Below are 21535 nucleotides of genomic sequence, written 5' to 3'. Positions count from 1 at the left end.
GAATTTCACTTTGAATGTACCTCACTCAAGAAATAGAAAAACCTAGTCAAGAAAGGGACTAGGTTTTCTTCAAACTTCTATTTCCCACCTGTGGAATCTTTACTTCTGCTGGGAAGTTAGGAAAATAGCCCATGAGTATTCAAATCTCTAATTTCTGGTTTCTTCCTTGGATAGCTATGTTGCTTTAAGAAGTTGGAAATCCTGGGGCAGAGAAATGATTTCCAGCTTTAGAGTTGCAATGAGCTAAGGTGATTCCAGTGATATCTAGAGATCTCATATAATTCTTGAAAACATTTTTGGCTGTTCAGCTAATTATCCCATTTGGGACTATACAATACACAATACACTGAACAGAATGAACTGCTGATGTTTGACAGTTTTTTTGACGTATAAAAAGGCTATTTCATATGGTTCAACCCAATATATGCATGTAAGCTTTCATAGAAAGGGAGTGTAGATACTATAGTTGTAAGCATGGGTTTAGAGTGCTTACTGTCTACTCTATATTTAAAAAGAATTTAGGTCAGAACACTGGAACACGAACAGAACAAGAAGTTTAATGCCACTGTTATTATGAACTCTATAACCAATAACTGCAAAGAATTTAACTGTATACCTCAAAAAGAAGTTGGATCATTACAGTCAATTAACTACGTATGAGGTCTGACTATAATGTAAGAAGCCTTTTTAAAAAGAACTTAAAAAAAAAACCCTCTTGGAACTTCTGTTTGGGAATTGCCTTTAGAGGAGCTGTATGTCCCAAGCAAGACATCATTCATAGTCATACCTCATGTCCAGCCAAAATATCCCACTTTAAATTATGCCCATTTAACCTCATCTGTAGATAAGACAAATTGAAAAACACTCCTCCATATAAAAATTATGTAAATGTGTCACTTTTTTTTTTTTTTAGCATACTGACCAGTTGAAAATCACACCATGAACAGCCACCCCAAATCTAAGGCTATATTCAGAGAAGCAGAAATGTAGTTTTTTAAAATTATCATTTACTTTTTTTTCCCTAAAATTATGCTAACTCTTCTAAAGTCATCCATCACTCACCTCTGGTTTCAAAGTTCTTGAAATAAGTGACCACAGATGTGGTAACATATCTTGCTACTAAATGGGTTTCATGTGGTCCCAGCTCCTGATCTGCAAAAGCGATGACTTCAGCTTCTTCAAGATCTGCTATTTTCTCTAACTTTGGGTATTTATTTTTCCACTTTTCCAGTAAAGTGGAATCTTCTCCATTTGCCACAAAGCTTTTGTTTTCTTCTTCAGTTTCACAGCTGACTCTTTTTTCCCAAATTTTAAGCAAGCTTTTCTCATCCTTTTGTTCTCCAGATATTACAGAGAAAGGTCTTTCCTTTGATATTAAAAATGGCTTCATAGTTTCTATACTTTCATTAGTGTGTGGGGTTTGACTTGGAAGGCCATAACTCAACAGCACGGTATTGACAATATTTTCTGCAGCTAAACATATTTTGAGTGGAGAAATGGTTGTCTGTATTTGGTTTGGCTGAACAACTGGTTTGGGGGGCTCACAGTGAAGCACTTTTTGACTTTCTCCTTCTTCCATTTCTCTGAAGGACATGGGGTGCTCTAGTGCTGCTTGTGCAGAGTCACTGGATTTCTGAGATGGTTTCTGTAAGATAGTGCTTTCTAGGAGAGAGCACTTTCCTTTCACAGCTTGATTAAAATGACTGAAGATTTGGGCTTCACTTCTAGAATATGATGGTTTAAGCTCTGATTTGAGCCCTTCCATTGGTTCTGTGGTTTTAGTTGTATCTCCTGCAGAGTATCTGACACACGAAGGTATACTTGAGGAAGTCTTGTCCTTTATTTTCTTATCTTCTTCTGAATAAAACAATAAGCCAGGGATTTGTGGAGGATCATCCCGGCAGCTAACTCCCTTTGACTCTGAAGTGGACATTCCCATTCCGATTGCAAATCTGGACCAATTAACAGTGCAGGCATTTATAGCTCCTTGAAGCAGACTTTCCTTTGAATGGCTTTTGATCATCAGCTCATAGAAATAAGTGCACTGGTCCATCAGGGTGCTGATGTTCTCACTTGCTACAATGTTTTCTTCAAATATGCTAATTGAATATGGCTCTACTTGGCATTTTTCCTTGTCTAGTTTGTTCTTAATTATACCAAGCATGTCATTGACAGTATTAACAGTATAAGTAAGCAATTCTGAATGGAATGAGTAAAGCAGTACAAGTATATTCTGTATGTTTTCCTGGGAAATCATACTACTTGATTTAGATTCATCAGTAAACTTACTCAGTCGCTGTAACCTGGGCAATATCGTTTTCATTAATGGTTTCTGTTGTACAGCAAAAAAGTTTTCAATAGGTGTTCTCACAATTTCAGAAAAAGCATGTGTAAAGACATGTTTAAACTGTAGGTCTGCAAATGACTCTAAGGTGTTCAGAACCCCTTCTAAGATCTCTTGAGCGATTTGGTGGCCAGAGCCCCCCACCTTTTTGTCTTTCAACTTTGTGTTATAAGTTGGTACATTGTTGAGGTTGTTTGTTCTTAATGAACCACATTTACTTCTAGCAGTAGTTTCTTCTTTGCTTTCTAGTATTTCGTCACTATCTGTTGTAAACATCTGAGTCAAGAAGCACAATTCTAATTTTTCAAATAGCTTTTCAACAATTTCCTGGCCAAATACATTAATTTGTGCTTGGGAACCCTCAGTTCTAGAAGCAGTGCCATTAAAATTATGGTGCCTGCTTTCACAAGGCCCAGGAAGTGACAAATTTAAATGTGAAACAGATTGTTCTAATTCTTTTGCTTTCACTGAAATTTCATTCAAAACAGTTTCAGCTACCATCAACAGCTTATACTTTTCGTTATCCATGTCACTTGATTCTGTTTGCCATTTATCAAACATTTGTTTAAAAATATCTTCTTTAGGAAAGATTTTTTTGAGTTGTGAAGAAACATTCTCCAAAGAAAAATGGGCTTCTGGATTTGCAAGAGAGATTGTACTAAAATACCCCTGTGAAAGTTTGAGATCATCTGAGTATGCGCCTTTTATTGGGTTGGCCAAATTGCTCTCTGTAGCATATAATCCTTGCAAAACTGCATTAACTATTTCACTTGCTGTCACGATTTGATCAGAAGGTAAAGCATTTACTTCTACCATTGCTCTATTCTGCCTCACTTCTTGAAATTCATTTACAATTGTTTCCAGAATATTACTTACTATATCCTTGGCATACATTTTTAGTTCCACAGTGGGGAGTTTTGCTCTTACTAAGGGGTTTCTGGCATCCCGTATTGATAGCAGGTGTGGTAGTCCAATGGCAGTCTTGGACCACCTGCTTCTTAGAGTCTTCTCTCTAGGACCTAACTTGGTTTTCCATTTGGCTTTAGTTCCACTAGGTCCTAGCTGTGGTTTTGTTCCAAACTTAGCCAAAGAGGTAACTTTTGATTTTGTTTTAAAATTTATTTTAAAACTTGTCTTAGGGCTGTCCTTGGGACTAGCTTTAGAACCGCATGGCCTCAGATACTGAATTTCATCAGACTGACTTTTAGGGGATGAACTCTCTCCTAGATTCAGCAAAGCAAAATCTGTGATCTTTCTGAGAACCTTTTGCACCAATTCTTCACCCACTTGCAATGGAGAAAATTGCAATAAGGTGTTTTTCAACGAAGTGACACTTCTGATGCCTGTGTAAGAATAAAGTTGTGGTATCACAGTTTCAGGGGGTACACTTCTTTTTCCTTCTTGTTTCAGTTCCCTAAAGGATGATGGATTCATCAGTAATTCATCACTTCCAGATACTTCCAATTCTCCCCTGGTCTCACTGTTTTCATATAAAGATGTCATAATTATTAAGAACATTTTTCTGAAAACACTTTCAACTATGTCATTCGCAACACTGCTTATATGTGACTGGAAGGCTTTTTTTCGTGCTGTTTTAATTTTATCAGACGTAAAGTGGGGGAGTTCATTAAATAGATGCCAATAGTCTATGTCTTCCATTACCCTTTGATACACCTTCTTTAAAATTTCCTTAACTGCACTTAGCAAAGCAGTTGTTTTTTCCTTTCTAGATTCTCCATTTCTAAATATTTCCTCCAAAACCCTTTTCTGGTTTTCTGCTTCTGATATAACTTGGTTTTGATCAGAATATTTTGAACATAGAGACAGTTCGGTGTTATCTTCCATCTTTCTTTGACCTGGCAATATTTCATTTTGTAGAGCTAGTTGTGTAAAAAGACCAGGGTCCCACTTTGAGTAAAAACCACTCGCATTTAAAGATATTTTATCATGTAAGTTCTTTAAGATGTTGTTGACAGTATTACTTGCAATGATGTTTTCTTGGAATGAAGTATTGTTTTGATATGAATACATCTTTTGGATTTCTAGGTCTACATCATTTTTTATAAGCGTCAAAATAGTCTTGGCGATTATGTCAGCATATTCCTTAAGACCAGCTGGTGATATATGAATTGCAGGTCCATTTTTTTCTCTGTAATTAGCAAATGTGTAATTTGTGACCTCTTGACTGAGAACGGTTTTAGCTGTTGATATTTTCGGGATATTCACATCTAGTGGCATTTGGTTTGATTCAAGAAATATGCTGTCGTCTCGTTTACAATATGTAAATTCTGGGCCAACATATGGTTTTTCTCTAGTCTCAGTATCAAGAATAAATAGCAAATCTATTCTTTCTGTGGCAAAAGATTTTAACCTATTCAAGATACTTTTAGTAATGAAGTGAGCATTTTCTTCACAAGGGTCAGGAGATTTCTTGGCATCTTGTTTCTTAAGTACAGTTGTCTGATTATCATCAGAATAAGCTAATTTCAGCTGTACATCTCTCTCCTTTTTTGCAGATGGAAATCTCCCCCTTTCCCTTTCATTCATTGAGTCTATCACAGGGGATTTTTGATGCTCTGCTTTGGGCAATGCACCAGAAAATATCAGGGGAAATCTTGGAGAAATGGAATCCTTCGCATTTATGCCAAGAATGATAGCAGAAGTGAGATTTTGAAGAACAATATCTACCATTTCATTGGAAATCATAGCAACACACTCCTTAGGAACTAAAAGTGTTAGAATAGCCTTATTTGCATACTCAGGGTCCGTTTCAGAGTATGCTTCTAAATGTCTCCCACTTATATTACCTTTAAAAGTGGATACAGCAAGTGGGAGATTATTCTCATCTATTGTTTCCTCACAGATGTCAACTAAGATACCTTCAATGGTATCTTGTATTTGAGACTGAAGTTTTTTTCGATAATCACTTTTACTGAACAGCTTTTCAACAATATCTTCTGACCGATCTCGATCAGTCTCTCTGTCAAATGTATTTTTTTCATATTTGCCTTTAGTAGACACAATATCTAACAGTGTGTTAACAATCTGACTTGGAATACTTTCAGAACCCACAACATTATGAGTTAAGAATGGACTTTTTATTTCTTTATCTAACTTGTGTTTGATTCCTTGTAAAATTTGTCTAGCCACTTCTACTGCATATATATTTAATTTAGAAGTAGTCAGTTGACACACTGAGGTGGTCTTTCCTGACTTATTATGATCCACTGAGCAATAGGAAAATTGATCATCAGAATATGAATCTTTGGTTGATATCCGTGGTTGGCTTAAAGCAGTCTCATCCTGCTGTAAAGGTAAAGCTATTGGAACTGTGAAGCTGACATGAGGACAAAATAGAGCTTTTACTTTAGAAGTAGCAAATGTTTCTAAACTTGTCAATACTGACTGTATAATATCTTCAACTACATTTATTTTGGTCAGTTTACCAATACTGAATGTGGGCTGAAGTGTACACGGATTTCTGTCCAGTATGGCAGAATAAACAGGAGCCTTTGCTCCACTGGCATGTTCAGGCAAAGAGAGATTTGCTGGAAAAGTGACAGTATTATACTTTTCATTTACACTTCTATCTGTCATGGCAGCAGAATAAAGTTTTTGAAATATGGTTCTAACAACATTATCTGCAACAATGGTTACATCTGCTTCAGACACTAAAGGGCCCACTGTTTTATCCAGGGATTGAACAGATGTTTGAGCAACTGGCTCATCACCAGCATGAGGAATGTCACATAAATGGGACTGGGGAAGAGGACGCATTTTTAGTTGATCAATTAAATCATTCTGAAAAATTTCATTCAAAATATTTCTTATGATGGGCACAACTGGGGACTTCTGTGACTCTTTGAGTTCTACTTCAATTTTTTTAAATGTTCTTTCTAGTTCTCGTTGCTGAAGAGAATCTGATTTAGTTTCTTCTTCTTTTGGTCTTTCCTCTCCAGCATTTTCTTTCTCTCTATCTGTAGGATCTTCTAGATATGAGTCTGGGTCCGCTCCTCCAGGAAGAAAATTTCCATAGGTTGGCCTGTATCTGTAATTTTCAATGCCTCTCTCTTCTGGCTCAGTTTCATTAAATACATCTGGAGAAACTGCATCTAAAATGAAATTGACTAGAGTCTTAAGCATTTGTTTCTCCTGTAGTGGCTTGCTTATGCATGTTTCCAAATCTGGCAAGCTCACATTTAATTCAGTTTGAATAGCTTTCAAAATAGTACTTGACACTTTTTTTGCATGCATGTATAAAGTCGACTGCAACTGTTTTTCAAGTGCGTTACCACAAATGTTGGTATTTCCACTTTCCCAGTATGTCCTGTTGTTCTTTTTATTTCCACTGATCACAGTGCCCAGAGTTTCTAAATTTTTATTGGCAAACCCTTCCAATGTAGCAAAAACCATTTCAAGGATATCTGAAGCCATGGTTTTCAGTTTCTTTAGACACTTTCCTTTTGTGGTTCCTGTTTTGGGCACAGTAGTTTTCCCCTTGTTATTAGTCACCTCTTGACAACCTGGCTGGGTCACACTGGACACCATGCTGGAGATTATATCAGAACATCTGCTCAATTCCTGAAGAAGTAAAGCAAATGACAGGCTGTCAGTGTCAATATACTCTGACATACCTTTAAGTTCCGAATTTTTGAAAATGCTGTCTTTCTCAATACCACATAATTTTGTAACAATATCTTCTAGAATTGTATGAGAAATAAACTTAATATTGGACTGCAATGTACTGGTTGTTCTCAAATTCTCAGTGATCCACTCTTCGTTTTGATCACCAAATAGGGGAGAATGTGGATGGTTTCCTATGAGCTTGCACAGCATGTCATATAAGGTATCTCCAATTCTATCTAACACTTGCAATCTCGCATATGTGTGAATTTCCTCCTGCATGTGAGGACAATGAGAAGGCAAAAGTTTTTGTTGATCAATGTCAACAGTTCCATATGAGATTTTAGACCATAGCTTATTTGAAGGGAGTAAAATACTGCTTTTATCTGTGTTCCCACTTAATACCTCACAAATGCAAGTTGCTAATGAACTTGTCATAATGTCATTATTTAGCTTTGTGACAAAAGAGTCTAATTCCTTTTCAGTGTCAGCAAAAAATCCTGTATCTCTAAAGTTCTTGGGAGGGCTACTCTTCCTAAGATTTATATTTTTCTTATTGTACTGTAGTTCTTTCTGGATAGCGTCCAAAACAATTTTTACCACTTTAGTTGTGTAAGCACTAAGGTGAAATCGAAACACAGATTTCTCGTCAGGTTCAGGGTTTGAATGGGCAGCATGGCTTTCTGGTTTGAAGCAGTTTTGTAATTTTGGACAAATAAATGAGTTCAGCTTCTTAAAAATTGTATAAATGATCTTATCATTAATGTAAACTACAGGTTCAGATGTTGATCCACTTGCTCCAGGTTCTAAACAGGGGTGTTTTGTAGGGTCTATGCCAAGTGCAGATAAAATTTTCATCTTCCTTTTACTCTCAAACCATATTTCTAATGGCTCTTTATTTGGTACATCACCATTATCTAGACCAGTTTGACGTACTGATGAAGAATGTCCGATAATGTGACTAGAAGCTATGTGAAGTATTTTTAATATAGCATCTACAATTTCTTGAGCTACTGTATGGATTTCTGACATGGAGAACATCTGGTCCATCCATTCTTGATGTGACAGATCTTGTGGTTTTCCTGAGGTAAGAAGTGAAGTCTCTCTACCATTTTTATAATCTAAGTAATCAGAAGGCCCAGAAGATATATCTTTGAGTGTCTGTGCTAAAACACTTGTAATTATATTTTCAGAGGCTTTTTGTATTTGATGTGTTTCTTCTTGGTTGAAAAACAAAATGTCTTTATTCCAACCTGGCTTGTCCTTAAAAAGATCCTTAATATTAAAAGTTGAAAGGTCAGTATTTAATCCCCAATTGTGAAATGCTACTTTGTCTTGATAAGCAGGCTTTGTAAGTAAGTTTGTATTTCTTTTGTATTTAAAACCAGCATTTTCCCTTGTTAGCCAGTGATCAGGAGACTGTTCTTGTAATTTCGCTTTTTCATCTTTGATAGTTGAAATCAATACATTTTCTACAATTTTGTCTATTTCTTCATTTTCATCTTCAGAATAAAGGACCATGCCAGGAACATTAATAGGTGGAAATAGGCATCTATTTCTAGGACCATTAACTACTCCAGTGCTGGTGAGTCTATTCTCTTCTTCAGTGCCAGGAGGACTGCTCATTCTGGTAAGTTTACTCTTCTGGACATCTATTTTCACTGGCTTCTGATGTAGCTGAGCCAAGATATCACCAAGTAGCTGAAAGATGGTCACTGTTTCTTTATTTGCAATGACCCTTTCATTATTAAGTCCAATTTGTATATAACCTAGTATAGTGCTGATTGCTTCCTTTATATAACCAACCAGAGAGGGCTGGGAAAAAATACTTGACATTAAATTTTGTATTTCTTCTTTGCCAATCAAATTGGCAGCATCATCTTCAGCAATGGATTTCCTCTTGCTGGCTCTTTGAAGGAACGTATATGTTGGCTCTTTCCTGAGTGGCTGATAAGCAGAGTCAGGTGTGATTTCAAGATGAGTAAGTTCACTTTGCTTAGAAGATGCAAGAGCAGTCAGTTTTTCTAAGATCACATGAACCATATCGTCTGCAATATCATTCATTTTCTCCAAAGCATAAGGCAGTGAAGCTTTTGAAGTTTTTTCTTTTGGAGAAAAGAAATTTTCTCCACTGACTAAGTCTGATTTAAAGTGAACTGACACATTTTCTTGTGAAAATTCCTCAATACATTTTTTCTCAACTGCAGACTGTAGCCTCTTAAGCACATTTTCCATAATTTCAGCAGCTGCTGAGGAAATATCAACAGTGGAGAGCAAGTCTCCTTTGTCAGTGTGAGTTTGGTCAACCAAAGCTTTGGCCGTAACAGAGGAAAGGGTGGGGATGGACTGGGTTACTTCAGACACCATTTCATGAAAAACATTTTCTAAAATCCGCTCAGTTTCCCCTTTTAGGTGATATTTAAAGTTAACATTATTTAACTCCGGCATCTCATTTACAGCTTTTGCTTTTTCATCAGAAGACAGCGGGCATTGTAAGCCATCTGTTTCAGTGGCAGCATCTTTAGATTTCCTTGTGCTTGTTTTAATAGGTGCAAAAAGGTGACTATCAGATTTACAGATTTTAAGCTTGTAGGATTCAGCAGTCTCACTATATTTACGTTCAGGGATTTTAGGGTCCTTTCCTAAGTGTCCTTTCCTGTCATATGCTTTTTCCACAACTGTTCTTTCATTATGAGCAGAAGATGGTTTTAAAGGTGTTGCTGGTTGCCCTACTGACCTGTCAGCTGCCTTTGCACAGGGCTCTGCCTGAACCATCTTACTTGCTTCATATAGAAATGTTTCACAGCATGTGCTACAGCAACTCCTACTATCTGAAGAGAGGGTGGAATCATCAGGCATTGGGTATATACTATTTTGCAACCTTTCTTCATATTTTGTGATGGCTGGGTATAATACACTGGTCACTGCAGCCACAACCCAGGTCATTATATTATGAATTATACTGTTCAGTTCTTCAGAAGTTACCTGGAGAGGAGGTGAGCAGGGATACAAGGGAAATCACAATTTACTCTATTTTAGGGAGAAAGGCTAACCTTTAATTCCTTATATCAAACAGTGCATAGCTAGAATCCAGCCATGGTGTATGGAGAGAACATAGGAAACCTATTTAGAACAGATTAATTTCAAGTTGGTTTATTCTCTAGGGCTGTGAGCTATTCTTTGAATAAGATTTTCTTTGATTCAAAATCCCTTGGAACTTTTATTTTCAGCATTTATTGCTGAGGACAAATTGCTTCCTGGCTAAAAAAAAAACCCAAGTGGGTGTCTAGGCTCACAGAAAACAAATGCCCTTGCAAGAAGTAAGACTGTGCTAATGACCAAGCATTATTTTTTTTTAAACATTTTTTATTGATTTATAATCATTTTACAATGTTGTGTCAAATTCCAGTGTAGAGCACAATTTTTCAGTTATACAAGAACATATATATATTCATTGTCACATTTTTTTCTCTGTGAGCTACCATAAGATCTTGTGTATATTTCCCTGTTAAGTGTTTTTTTAATTAAAAAAATTTTAAATGGAGGTACTGGGAATTGAACCCAAGACCTTGTGTATGCTAAGCACGTGCCCTACCACTGAGCTCTACACATACCCCAGCAATATTTTTTAAAAATATTAAAAATACAAGCCAGATTGCCTCTAACAAACTCTTTCATGAAACAAATTTGCAGTTCAAACGTTTTTGTACCTTTGCAGAGATAGCCTCTCTTTTACTGAAGCATCTGTTTAGTTAGGAGGTGAGGGTAGAAGATAAAGCCCCACAGTGAAGGGGTCAGCCTGTGGGCTCTGTGGCTGGCCTGTTGCTGCCCTCCTCTGACAATCAACTGTGTTTATACATGCAAATAACTACAACTACTTGTTAAAGTTTAATTGATGGGCAACAATTAGCACTGATGATTTGAGGGAAATGAACAGGCTTGGGTCCAACAAAACATTATCAGTGTAAACTGTCCTGGATTGGGAGGCAGAGGACAGCTCAAGAAGTAAAGAAACACATTAATTTAGGTGGAAAAAAAGGCTGGACTAGAACTGGGACTCAAAGAGCCAGAAGACTGAGCAGTAGAGGGAAGTTGGGGTCTCCTTCAGAATGAACTGAAGTAGAACCTCAGGGACCAGACTTGAATGGCCATTTCCTTATGGTTAATTGTGCTCACTGTTACAGCTTAGACTGGAACAGAATTTTTGCATCTGCCAAATTCTGTAGCTATTTATGTACTTCTACTTATTGCGGATATATTTGGGGATAATAAAATCCTTTGCCTATAAGAAAATAGTATTCTTTTTTTAAGTTGTTATTATCCTCAAGACAGCTAGACCAAGAATGTGTACCTTCCACAGGAACTCTATTTCTCAAGGCTGTGGATACAAGTCAGTGGCAGCAGAGGCTGGATGCCTGGCATTCTAGCTGTGCATTGTTTGATGTCTTGGCATTTGGGCACCAGATTCCCTATAATGTGGCTGTTGCCTCCCAATTATCTTCAAAGTTAGCTCCCAGATTGTTTAGGTTTAGGGCAACATTCAAAGAAAAGTTAACACCTTGTTGTATGTAGCATATTTTCTCCTGACCCATTAGAGGAGGTCTGAGGGACACTTCAAAGAAAAGCCACTTTATTTGAGCCAATTTCCCAAATCTCTTTAAGCATCTTTTATTGTGATAAAATACACGTAACATAAAATTTACCATTTTAAGGTATACAATTTAGTGGCAATAAGAACATTCAAAATGTGCAAACATCACCACTATCTAGGTCTCGTAATGCATTTTTTTCATCTACTGCACAGACTAGAAAATGGCTCCTGAGTTTGAAAAACATAGTTTGAAATGACAGCATATGGTTGAAAAACACTTGTTTTACATAAACATCTCCTAAATCAAACACTTCTAAGAATAACATTTAAACATTAATAGGTAAGTTACTTACCTTCCTGGTCTAAATTGGTCTAAATCCGTTCCAGTACATACGAGCTAAGAATTTCAATATATATTATTTTCTTATCACCAGAGATAATGTACAGCAAACCTACATTATTAGGCTTAGGGTAGCTGAGAAGAAACATTTTCAACTTTGATATATAAAATTGGGACATTCCTCAAGTTTTAAGTGAAGTGAAATATGATAAACAGAATTTGATTTTTCAGCTTATTTTCACTATATGATTAAACCAAGAAATATCCTTTTTGTGCCAGTATGTCTCAGTCTTTGTGTTTGTTGCATGTTCTATGAACTGATCAGGTGTATGTGTGAAAGGGTGTGTGAATTTGCTACTCCCCTGAGCTCCTCTCTTGTTCATGATTCCTCTGCCTAGCCCCAGAGTTAGGGCTTATCAAATTCACCTTCTTCTTTTTGCCTGGTCCAAGCTACAGCTCTCTTCTGACCAGGCGCCTTCTTTTGATGGAGTAGCCATCCTAAAATTCTTCTTACTCTCAGCAGAATTAAAAGATGATCCTGACATCCTGGCTCACCTGCCTGAGGGGCAGGATGCCCCTGAGCCAGATGACCTACAAGCATCTGCAAAGGCATTTTCCTTTAATGTCTTCCCACTATGGAATGGTCTGCGGTCTTTGATGCTTTCCCTGTGATGATTAATCCTAAACCTCCCCTAATCTACCCCCTTGAGTCCCCTGCACAAAAGGTCAGTAGCAGTAATTCTAGACCCCTTTTAACAATAACTCTTTTAACAATAACTGTGGACCCTCTGCAAAACTCAAGATTAACTCAGAGTGAAAGGCAAGAGAAAAAGGCAAAGTGGAAAACTGACTAATATCAACAGATGATTTTGCTGGTTGTCTGACTCACAGATTTTTCTCTAATAACATATTAGAAAATATCAAAAATATGTTGCTTTATCAGTGAATTTCATCGTACATACTTTTTCTTGACAGCGATTTTGATGGTAGTTTTGTTGTCTGAAAAAGTAAAGAGATTGATTTTATTACTTTTGGTTAATAATTTATGTAAATTTCCTCCAAATTCCTAGTCATTGAATCAGATTCCAGCTTGTGCTTGCGAGTTTTTTTTCCTCCCCAGCAATTCACGAAGAAGATAAGGTTTATTTTTTATCTAATCCCCCTAGTTAGCCTCCAAGTATTTAGCCCCTGGGTATAGGACATGCTCTATTACTCAGAGGAGTAGAATGAACACAAACAGTAGAATCGCTGCTGCATATAGTAACACCTACCTGCTATTACCACTCTTGACATACCGGGGCCATGTTTGTTCTGTGGTGAGTTGAGAAGAGCATGAGGTTGGAAAGAGAAAGGATGGGCTAGTCCTTTCTGCCTGGCCTGCTTGATCAGAGCTTTTTGATAATTCATTTTCTATCCTCTCCTCAAAATTCCTAGTCTCTTCCCTGTGCCCCACAGTAGGAAATGATCTATGGATGATTATTAATAATGGTAGATTAAAATAAAGTGTTTCCAAGCATATGTGATACCAAATTAGATGTAGCTCTTTTCTGGGTATCACAGTAGTCTATGTTCTAATCAAAATAATTTATTATCACGTACTACATGGAACCAAAATTATACCTTACTAAATTGTAGCAAGAGAACCAAATCATGTAAATTATAGAATAATAACAAAGAGTCTTTAAAAATCAAGGCCTAAGACTAGTTCTGATTTATTTTCATACTTTCCTGCCTACATGGATCCCTTGCCTCTCTTCTTCTTGACCTTCTTAAAGGAACAATGGCACTCTATCTTCATTTTTACTTGGCCTGCCCTTGTGTTATCAAATGTATTTCTTTCCCCAAGGCCTAACAATTTAATTTTGAGAAATATAGTCAGACTGTGAAATTAACAACCTAACCCCTAGAAGCAAAAGAAAACTATACAGGTCTCAGCAAGGTTTTGGCAGCAATAGCCCACCCTCAGATAATACCTTTTTTGCAACATGGAACCTGGAACATGTATGCTAACATCAGTGACATAGTTCCTATCCTTTGGCTTCATTTATTTTTCTAAGACCCAGTTTCTTAGGCCAACTCTAGCCCAATTTCCTTTCTGGAGATCCTCTGCAGTCTAAGGCACCCAGATTCTTTTTTCTGCTCTACCTCATACCACAGGCAGCAAGTGGAGTCCTGTGCATTTGTTGCTACCTGTCCCCACAGGCTTTATGTCCCAAAGGCATGAATTTAGATAAAAGGAGACAGCACAGACCTGAGAACAAAACTAACCCCATAGATCAGAAAAGCCTCATATGAGACCAGTAGAAATCAGTTGTAATGATGGATACAATCTGCAATTTGCAATGAGCTCATGATCAGTTTCTCATTGGAGTCAGTTGAGCAGAAACATGCAAATGAACTCAATGTTACGTTGGAAAGTTCCACCACAATTCTAGGAGTGCCATGATAGTCTATCCACTTTTCCCTAGTCTTACGTGGTTTTCTTTGATAGTTGATGCTACTAGAGTGAAGTGTCTAAGGTTTAGGTCATTTGTACTGCCAACCCTCTACTTCTTAAATAAAGATGGCAGTGATATTAATGACAATTAGTTCAGAAGCCCCAAAGATAAGGCATAGACTTTCACAGTTTAATTTGACATGTCATAAAACTATAAAAACCTTTCTGTTTCTGACCTTCTCCTCCACACAACCTCACTTTAATCCAGAAGATACCTGGCCAACCACCCCTTGAAGATTGTGACAAAACTAAATTTTAGTCTGCCTAATCCTTCTGAATATGAATTTTTAATCTAATTAGTGGTCTCCTACTGGTATCTCAGGCCTATAGCTTTGGGATGATGCCTGATACCTCTTGATCATATATATATGTAGTCCATTCTACTGTCAAAGCCATTTACTCATTCCAGTAGTTGAATGCAATTTAAAAGGAGCACCACTGTATCCTAACATCAGTGTTCCAATCTGAGAAGCCAAAGACTGGGTAGTTCCATGGGTGGCCCTCCCTGTGCCTGACATTTTACCCACTGTCCTGCCCTCAATTCACTCTCTGGCATTGCTCATGTCTCCCTGCCTTTTCTCCTGATGCTCTGTGAAGCACAACTGAGGTCAGAAGCAGCGTTTTATTTATCTTGGTATCCCTCTAATACTCAGCACTATTCTTTCTACATAGTAGGTTCTCAAATTTTGATAGATAAATTCCCATTTAACATGTTTTAGATCTATGCATACTTTTCTGTACTCCAAACGAAGGCCACTGTGCAGGTTACAAATCATTAGTGGACTTCTGCAGGCGGCATCTATTTAACTGTCTGCAATTTGTCCTACGTGATGATGTCGGAGGTGTGCAGTAGAGTTATTGATTTGATATCACATCCCTCCTCAAAACCACTGGACTGTCATCTAATGAATTAAATACAAACTGAGCACAATCTTCAGGGCAACAGACTCACTGCTTTCTTTACTCTGTTTCTCCTCTCATCTTCCATCCTAAGCATAAGATCATACTCAGTATCTATATGCAAAGCTTAATTATTACAACTGTTTACCCCGCCACTATCTTATTACATTTGCTTCCTCTTGTCCTGACTTCTTTGGTTCCTAATTCTATTTTATTAAGCTTACTGTGTATGTCCTTTATGTTAGCATTAGAAAAAACAGAGAACTAAGGAGTTAAGGGAAGAGAAGAGAGCAGAGGTGAATGGTGGAAGACATGACGACTCCACAAGTTGAGTCCTGGGAAGCAAGGAGCTACATCAGAACAAGAGGACCAAGCCAAAGGCCTCGAACTCGTGTGTTCTCTGTCAGGTAAAGAAATGTGACACAGGTGCAATGGGCAGAGCCATATGAGTTGATGCTGTAGCTACGTTTTCTTGTGCTCTGGCCTGAAACTGTCCTAGGTATAGCTAAAAATATTTAACCCTGTGTATTTGAGAGGAATGAGGGAGAAGCTCCAGGTCATGTGTAGAGTTCTTCACCTTAGTTGATTTTTAATAAATGGGTATCCAGAGCATTTGCTATTGAAAAGACTCAAGTGACTCTGTGGTTCTGTAGTCTAAGGTGGGGGTGGGGACAAGAGGAAGAGGGAGGAAGGAATTGACACTATATAAAACTATGCATAATCATTATTCTCTCACCTTTATTTCTTGAAACTATCTTATTACTGAGCTGGTCAGCTTCTTTCCTTCAGCATCCTTGTCTCCCATGAGCCCTGAGTAAATCAGACAAACTGACTTCTATCACCTCTAGCTCAAAATCATTTTCTAAAAAGTTTGGTCTGAATGTCAACACCATTTACCACCATACACTACTTTGCTTTACCCAACCATTTTCATCAGAGTTTGGGATTAAAAAAACTATCCTGATCCTCTTTTGGTTTGTTGACTGTTTGAAAGATGACAGTGTTGGGTATGTATATTCTATATGCATGAAATATTATTCAAGTCTGCGGGGACTAGGACATCAGCAGAATAGGTGGCCACCAAGGTTTGAGTGCTGAAAAGCCCCCAGGCCAAAAAAATCTTCTTCACTGGCCTTTATTTTGCATCATTAGACATTGATTACTTTGGATTACAGTGTAAATATCCTTAGGAAGGGGTAACAGATTAAGTCCCTAATACTATATAGTAAACTAATTTATCATCATTAGAAAACCAATAACCTCCAAAGGCACAAATAATGCATGTTTGAATGGGGAGAGAGGAAAAGAATAGATCCAGATCCCAGAATAAGCAGTGCTACCTTAAAAGGGAGTAAAGGTACTGTATATTAGAGGGCACAAAATTAAAGTGAGAACAAAGAGAGGAGGAGGTGGAAGAGCACGAATGACTACCTTTGCCTACTTTACGATTTTAGCTTAGTCCTGAGATGTTGCAAAAGATGACAGTGTCACTACATACAAGCAAAACTACAAGAATGGAGGATTCATGCAGCACTCCTGTGTAATTATTTAAATGTTAATTTAAAATAATACATTATCATGTTTCCTTAGATACTTACTCAGTTGATGAGTTGTGAGAAGGGATGATTTCATGAACTGCAGGTGTATTTTCAGAGAGAAAAATAAAATTACTATTTGTTGGCATCCTTCACAAGCTACTTGTAAAATTGTAATTAACATATCTTAATAGGTCTTTTATTCCATGCTGTCACTGCTCTGCTTAAACCCTCCAGGGACTACTAGGGGGCATAAAATATAACTTAAGATCTGGGGCAACTGCCTACCTCACCAGCCTTATCACTGGTCAGTATTCTATGTATATTCTATGCTCCAGAGATACTGAACAACACGCAATTCCCTTTGCCTCTGCTCTCACTATTTCCTTTGTAACTCTAGTGTTCCTTTTTTAAATTTCTCATCCTTTGGGACTCATTCAGCTTGTGTCACCTCCTTCAGAGAGCCTTCCTTAATACCTGACTAGGAAGACAGGCATTCTCTGTCAATGCTTCTGAAGCACCCTATACATCCTTCTGTTACAAGACTTCCTATGCTGTATTGTGATTACTAGTTTACAGTGCCTGGTATATAGTAAGCACTCAATAACACTTATTTGTTGAATTAATTCTTTAACACACATGTTGGTTCAATGTTTGTTCATCAGTCTGCCTATCATTAATCTCTCCCCACTCAAATACTGTTTAACATGTTTTATATGCCATCTAGCAAAGTTCTATAAGTAGATTTTAGTAACTATTTCCAGATAATTATACTAAAGCAAGTCTTCATGTAGAATACGTTCCTAAGAATACTGGGATGGTGTATGTCAATTATGCACATACATGAATAAACAGTCTTTGACAAACAGAATACTTTGAATAATAGACAGTAGCATTATCAGTTAGAGCCAGTTCAAAGTCAAGGTGAATTGCTATTTATTTTTCTCCCAATAAATGTAAAGTGTATTGTGAGTAACCAATAAATTCCAATGATCTGCTTAAAAGTTTTACTTAAATTCTATGTACCTTCTTGAGTTTCCTTTGTGTATATATATGTTTTTGAGTATGTTTTAGAGTGTGTACAGATTTGGAAAGGAAGGAGCTGGAATTAATAGTCCACAAACCTGAAAAAAAGTATGAAGATAATACTATTTTGGCAGTTTTAAAATATGTCTACAAATTCTTTGATAATACTTCCTCTAAGTGGTGGAGGTTAATTCTTTTTCCCTTGAGTGTAGGTTGGATTTACTGACTTGTTTCAAAGGAATATTCAGTGGAAGTGATGCTGTATAACTTCTGAGACTAGGTTATAAAATACACTGTGGCTTCAGCCCCTCTCTCTTGGATCACACACTCTAGGGGAAGCCAGATGCCATATCATGAGGATACTCAAGAGACGTATGGTAAGCATGTCCTGCCAACAGCCAGGTATGTGAGTGAGCCACCTTGGAAGTGAATCCTCCAGTCCCAGTCAAGCTTTTAGATGACTACAGCAGCCCTGAATGACATCTTGACCTAACCTCAAGAGAGACTCTAAATCAGAACAATCCAGCTAAGTTGCTCCTGTATTCCTAACCACAGAAACGGTGAGATGTTTTTTAAAGCTGCCAAGTTTTGGGGTGATTTGTTATTCAGCAATAGATAACTAATGCAATGTTTAAAAAAATAAGGAACTCTTCTATGGTTTCTAGCAACATGGCAGATTATATATCCTAATGAACCTAACCATGTAAAACCTATTAGAAAAGCGATGGGAATTTGGTAAAAATACAATTATAGTTTAGAACTTCAATACACCTCCTTGATGGCTGGACACATCTAGTGGACAGTAAGAAAAGAATCTAGTAGACAAAAAAATCAGTAAAGATATGCAATAATTGAATAATATAAACAATAAATATAATTTAAAATTTATTTGGAGCCTTACATCCTTCAAATAGAGAATATACATTCTTTGGTATGTCCATGGAACACAGTCAAATATCAATCACATAGAAAGAAAGAAAAGAAAAGAAAAGAAAAGAAAAGAAAGAAATTCTTAACAACTTCAACGTGTTAAAGATTTACATTCTCTGAACCTAGTTTAAAAATTGTGACCCCAAATCTTAATTTCTTGATAATTAAGAAACATACTTATGGATAACTCTTAGGTCAAAGAGGGAAGGGAAGAGCTTTTGTTATTTCCCATTTTCCCATAGGTTTTGATATAAGGCATTCTTTTCATTGCTTCTCCCATGATTCCCAGACCAATATCTATAACTGCCTCCTTGACTGTTCTACTTAGATGTCCCACTTGGATGCTCTCAGGCACCTCAAACTCAATACATTCAAAGCTGAACTAAGTTTTTCTCTTCCAAACTTGTTCATCCTTCTGTATTGCCTACCTACTGAATGGCACCACTATTCACTATCCATTAAGTTGCGCAGTCCAGAAATCTGGGATTTGTTTTCAATTCACTCTTCTCCCATATTTAATCAGTTACCAAATCTCATCCATTCGACCTTCTTAGTCTGAGTCAAATCTGTGCCCAGTTCTTCATCCTCACTGTCACTGACTTTGTTCAGGACTTATTTCTAGGCTTGACTATTGTAAATAGCCTCTTTAACTGTAGTGAGAGGCAGTATGGTATTGCAGTTAGGATTGGTTGAGCAAGATTGACCTGGGTTAAAATTCAGGCTTTGCCACATATTATGTGAAATCTTGGGCACTCTGAGACTTAGTTTACGTATGTGTAAAATGAGGATAAAAATAGTTTTATTGTCAGGAGGGTTAAATGAGAGAATATAGAGTTTAGCATAGTACCTGGTACATAGTAATACACTATGCTCTAATGCAAAATAACTTGGTAAATATATTCCCTTCTCCTGGAAGGTTCTCCTTCCATTTGTCTGCTTAGAAAATTCTTTCTCATCCTTCATGTTTCAGCTCAACTGGGGCCTCTTCTGTAAAAGCTTCCTTGGCTTTGCTATGCTTCCACTGCACTTTGTATATACTTCCTTTCTTACACTGATCATATTGGGTTGTGATTACTGGCATGACTGTTCTCCATTAAACTGTAAAATCCAGTCTAGGGACCATGGCTTTTCTACTTTGTATGTTCAATAATTAGCACAGTGCATGCAATGTAGCAAAAGCTCAATAAATGTTAGTTGAATGAACGCATTAATGGATCGCAAGATTTCCTTAATAACTATTGCTAATGTTTATCTGACTTACAGGTTACAGTTGTTTTCTTGGCCTTCTTCCCATTCAAATCAGCATCTGTTACCTATATATGCCACAAGGAAAAGAAAATCCTCAAAGGAGTTTTCAAAGAATTTGAACATCAGCTATTTCTCACAGAAGTTTAATAAACTGATTTAAAAAGTCATTTTATAATAAATATACGTGTTTTATTTGGTTTACATTATATATTACTTATGGAATTCATAATATACTAAATTAACTATCTGACGAACGCACTGAGTAGCATGGAAGGTAATCGGCTGAATAGCTAAAAAAAATGTGTGGGTTTTAAAGAAAGTTAATAATAGGGGAAATGTTTTGAGAGCGCTGGAAGGCAGAGAGCAGGTTTTCTCATATGTGGGATGTGACTCTTTGATTTGGCCAAGAGCTCTACCTGCTTAGGTAATTATTCAGGAAGATAAATCTAATGGAGTAGACCTCATTTGTTTTCCAGGTCTGAGAGCTGAACACAAGCCACCAGAAGTACCTTTCCTGACACTGATGGGATGGGAGAAAAAAGCTGGAAAACAGTGTTGGGTTCTACTGTAATAAAAGTGGTCATGCTATTTCTCAAAATAAATTAGGTATTTGTGACCATTTGATGTACTCATATTGTCCAATGTATTTTAAAGCTTTCTTTAAAAACAGATGGTCTAAATTTGTTTATTGCCTTTTTGGGGGGGGCAGGTAACATGTACTATTAAGTTTGCCATCCATACTACACTTAGTAATACTTTTTTTTCCTGACACTACAGTGAGGCTAGTGAAAAAATTAATTCCTGGTGTGCAACTACTAGACTATCTCAAAGTAGTTAAGAAGATTCTTTTTTCAGATACTGAGCATACCGATTATGGATGTTAACACAGCAGCACAGTGCCCCGGACTCAGCAGGTGTTTCATAAATGTTTGCTTATACAGTGAAGCATATTGTGGCTAACATGCTGCATTTGAGCAGCATATATCATTGAGTCTGTCACTTACTATGCTTTTTAACATAGGATATGGCAAAGGATGCCAGTTTCTACCTTAGCTGTGTAGAATTCATTTGGGAAAACTTTAGTGAATGTCCTGCTTGATAACATGTCTTTCAAACCATGTTAACTTTTTAAAACAGCTGAGCTAGTTAACACAGTGCTAATGGAGCCAAGGACATAGATTTTTAAAAAAAATTTTTTCCATTTAATAAGATTATTTTATTTTTGTAAAGAAATTTTAAATACATATAAATTCTGAATTTCAAGTGTTTATTTTACTAAACTAACAAACACTGGCAATTCAGGTGGAAGGCATCAGCCACAATTTAGTATCACTACTGGAGCCGAGGCCTCATCTTTAGGTCCCAAAGCACTTGCAATGGTTGAAGATCTAAAGGACATTTTCCGGATAGAGCAGAGGGGGTAAAGCAGGAAGGCAGGGCTGTATCACGGGAAGAAGGGGCCCATCAGAAGGATGTGGATTTGATTCTTATAACGAACGAC

At 37.1% G+C, this 21535-nt stretch overlaps 1 protein-coding gene across 1 annotated transcript in view; it reads right to left on the bottom strand.

Moving 5' to 3' along the window:
- Window positions 1-21535, bottom strand: part of LOC102513304 (fibrous sheath-interacting protein 2-like) — a 66725-nt gene that overhangs the window by 23141 nt on the left and 22049 nt on the right. The window contains exons 12-15 of the mRNA XM_032475871.1: window positions 20048-20099; window positions 16894-16930; window positions 12861-12897; window positions 1063-9952 (exon numbers count right to left, since the gene is read on the bottom strand). Of these exons, the coding sequence (XP_032331762.1) occupies window positions 1063-9952; window positions 12861-12897; window positions 16894-16930; window positions 20048-20099 (9016 nt within the window). The remainder of the gene's footprint in view (window positions 1-1062; window positions 9953-12860; window positions 12898-16893; window positions 16931-20047; window positions 20100-21535) is intronic.

This window comes from Camelus ferus, chromosome X, assembly GCF_009834535.1.
Source record: "Camelus ferus isolate YT-003-E chromosome X, BCGSAC_Cfer_1.0, whole genome shotgun sequence".
Taxonomy (NCBI): Eukaryota; Metazoa; Chordata; class Mammalia; order Artiodactyla; family Camelidae; genus Camelus; species Camelus ferus.
Note: the sequence above shows the minus strand (reverse complement) of the source record. Positions and strands in the feature narration are given on the sequence as shown.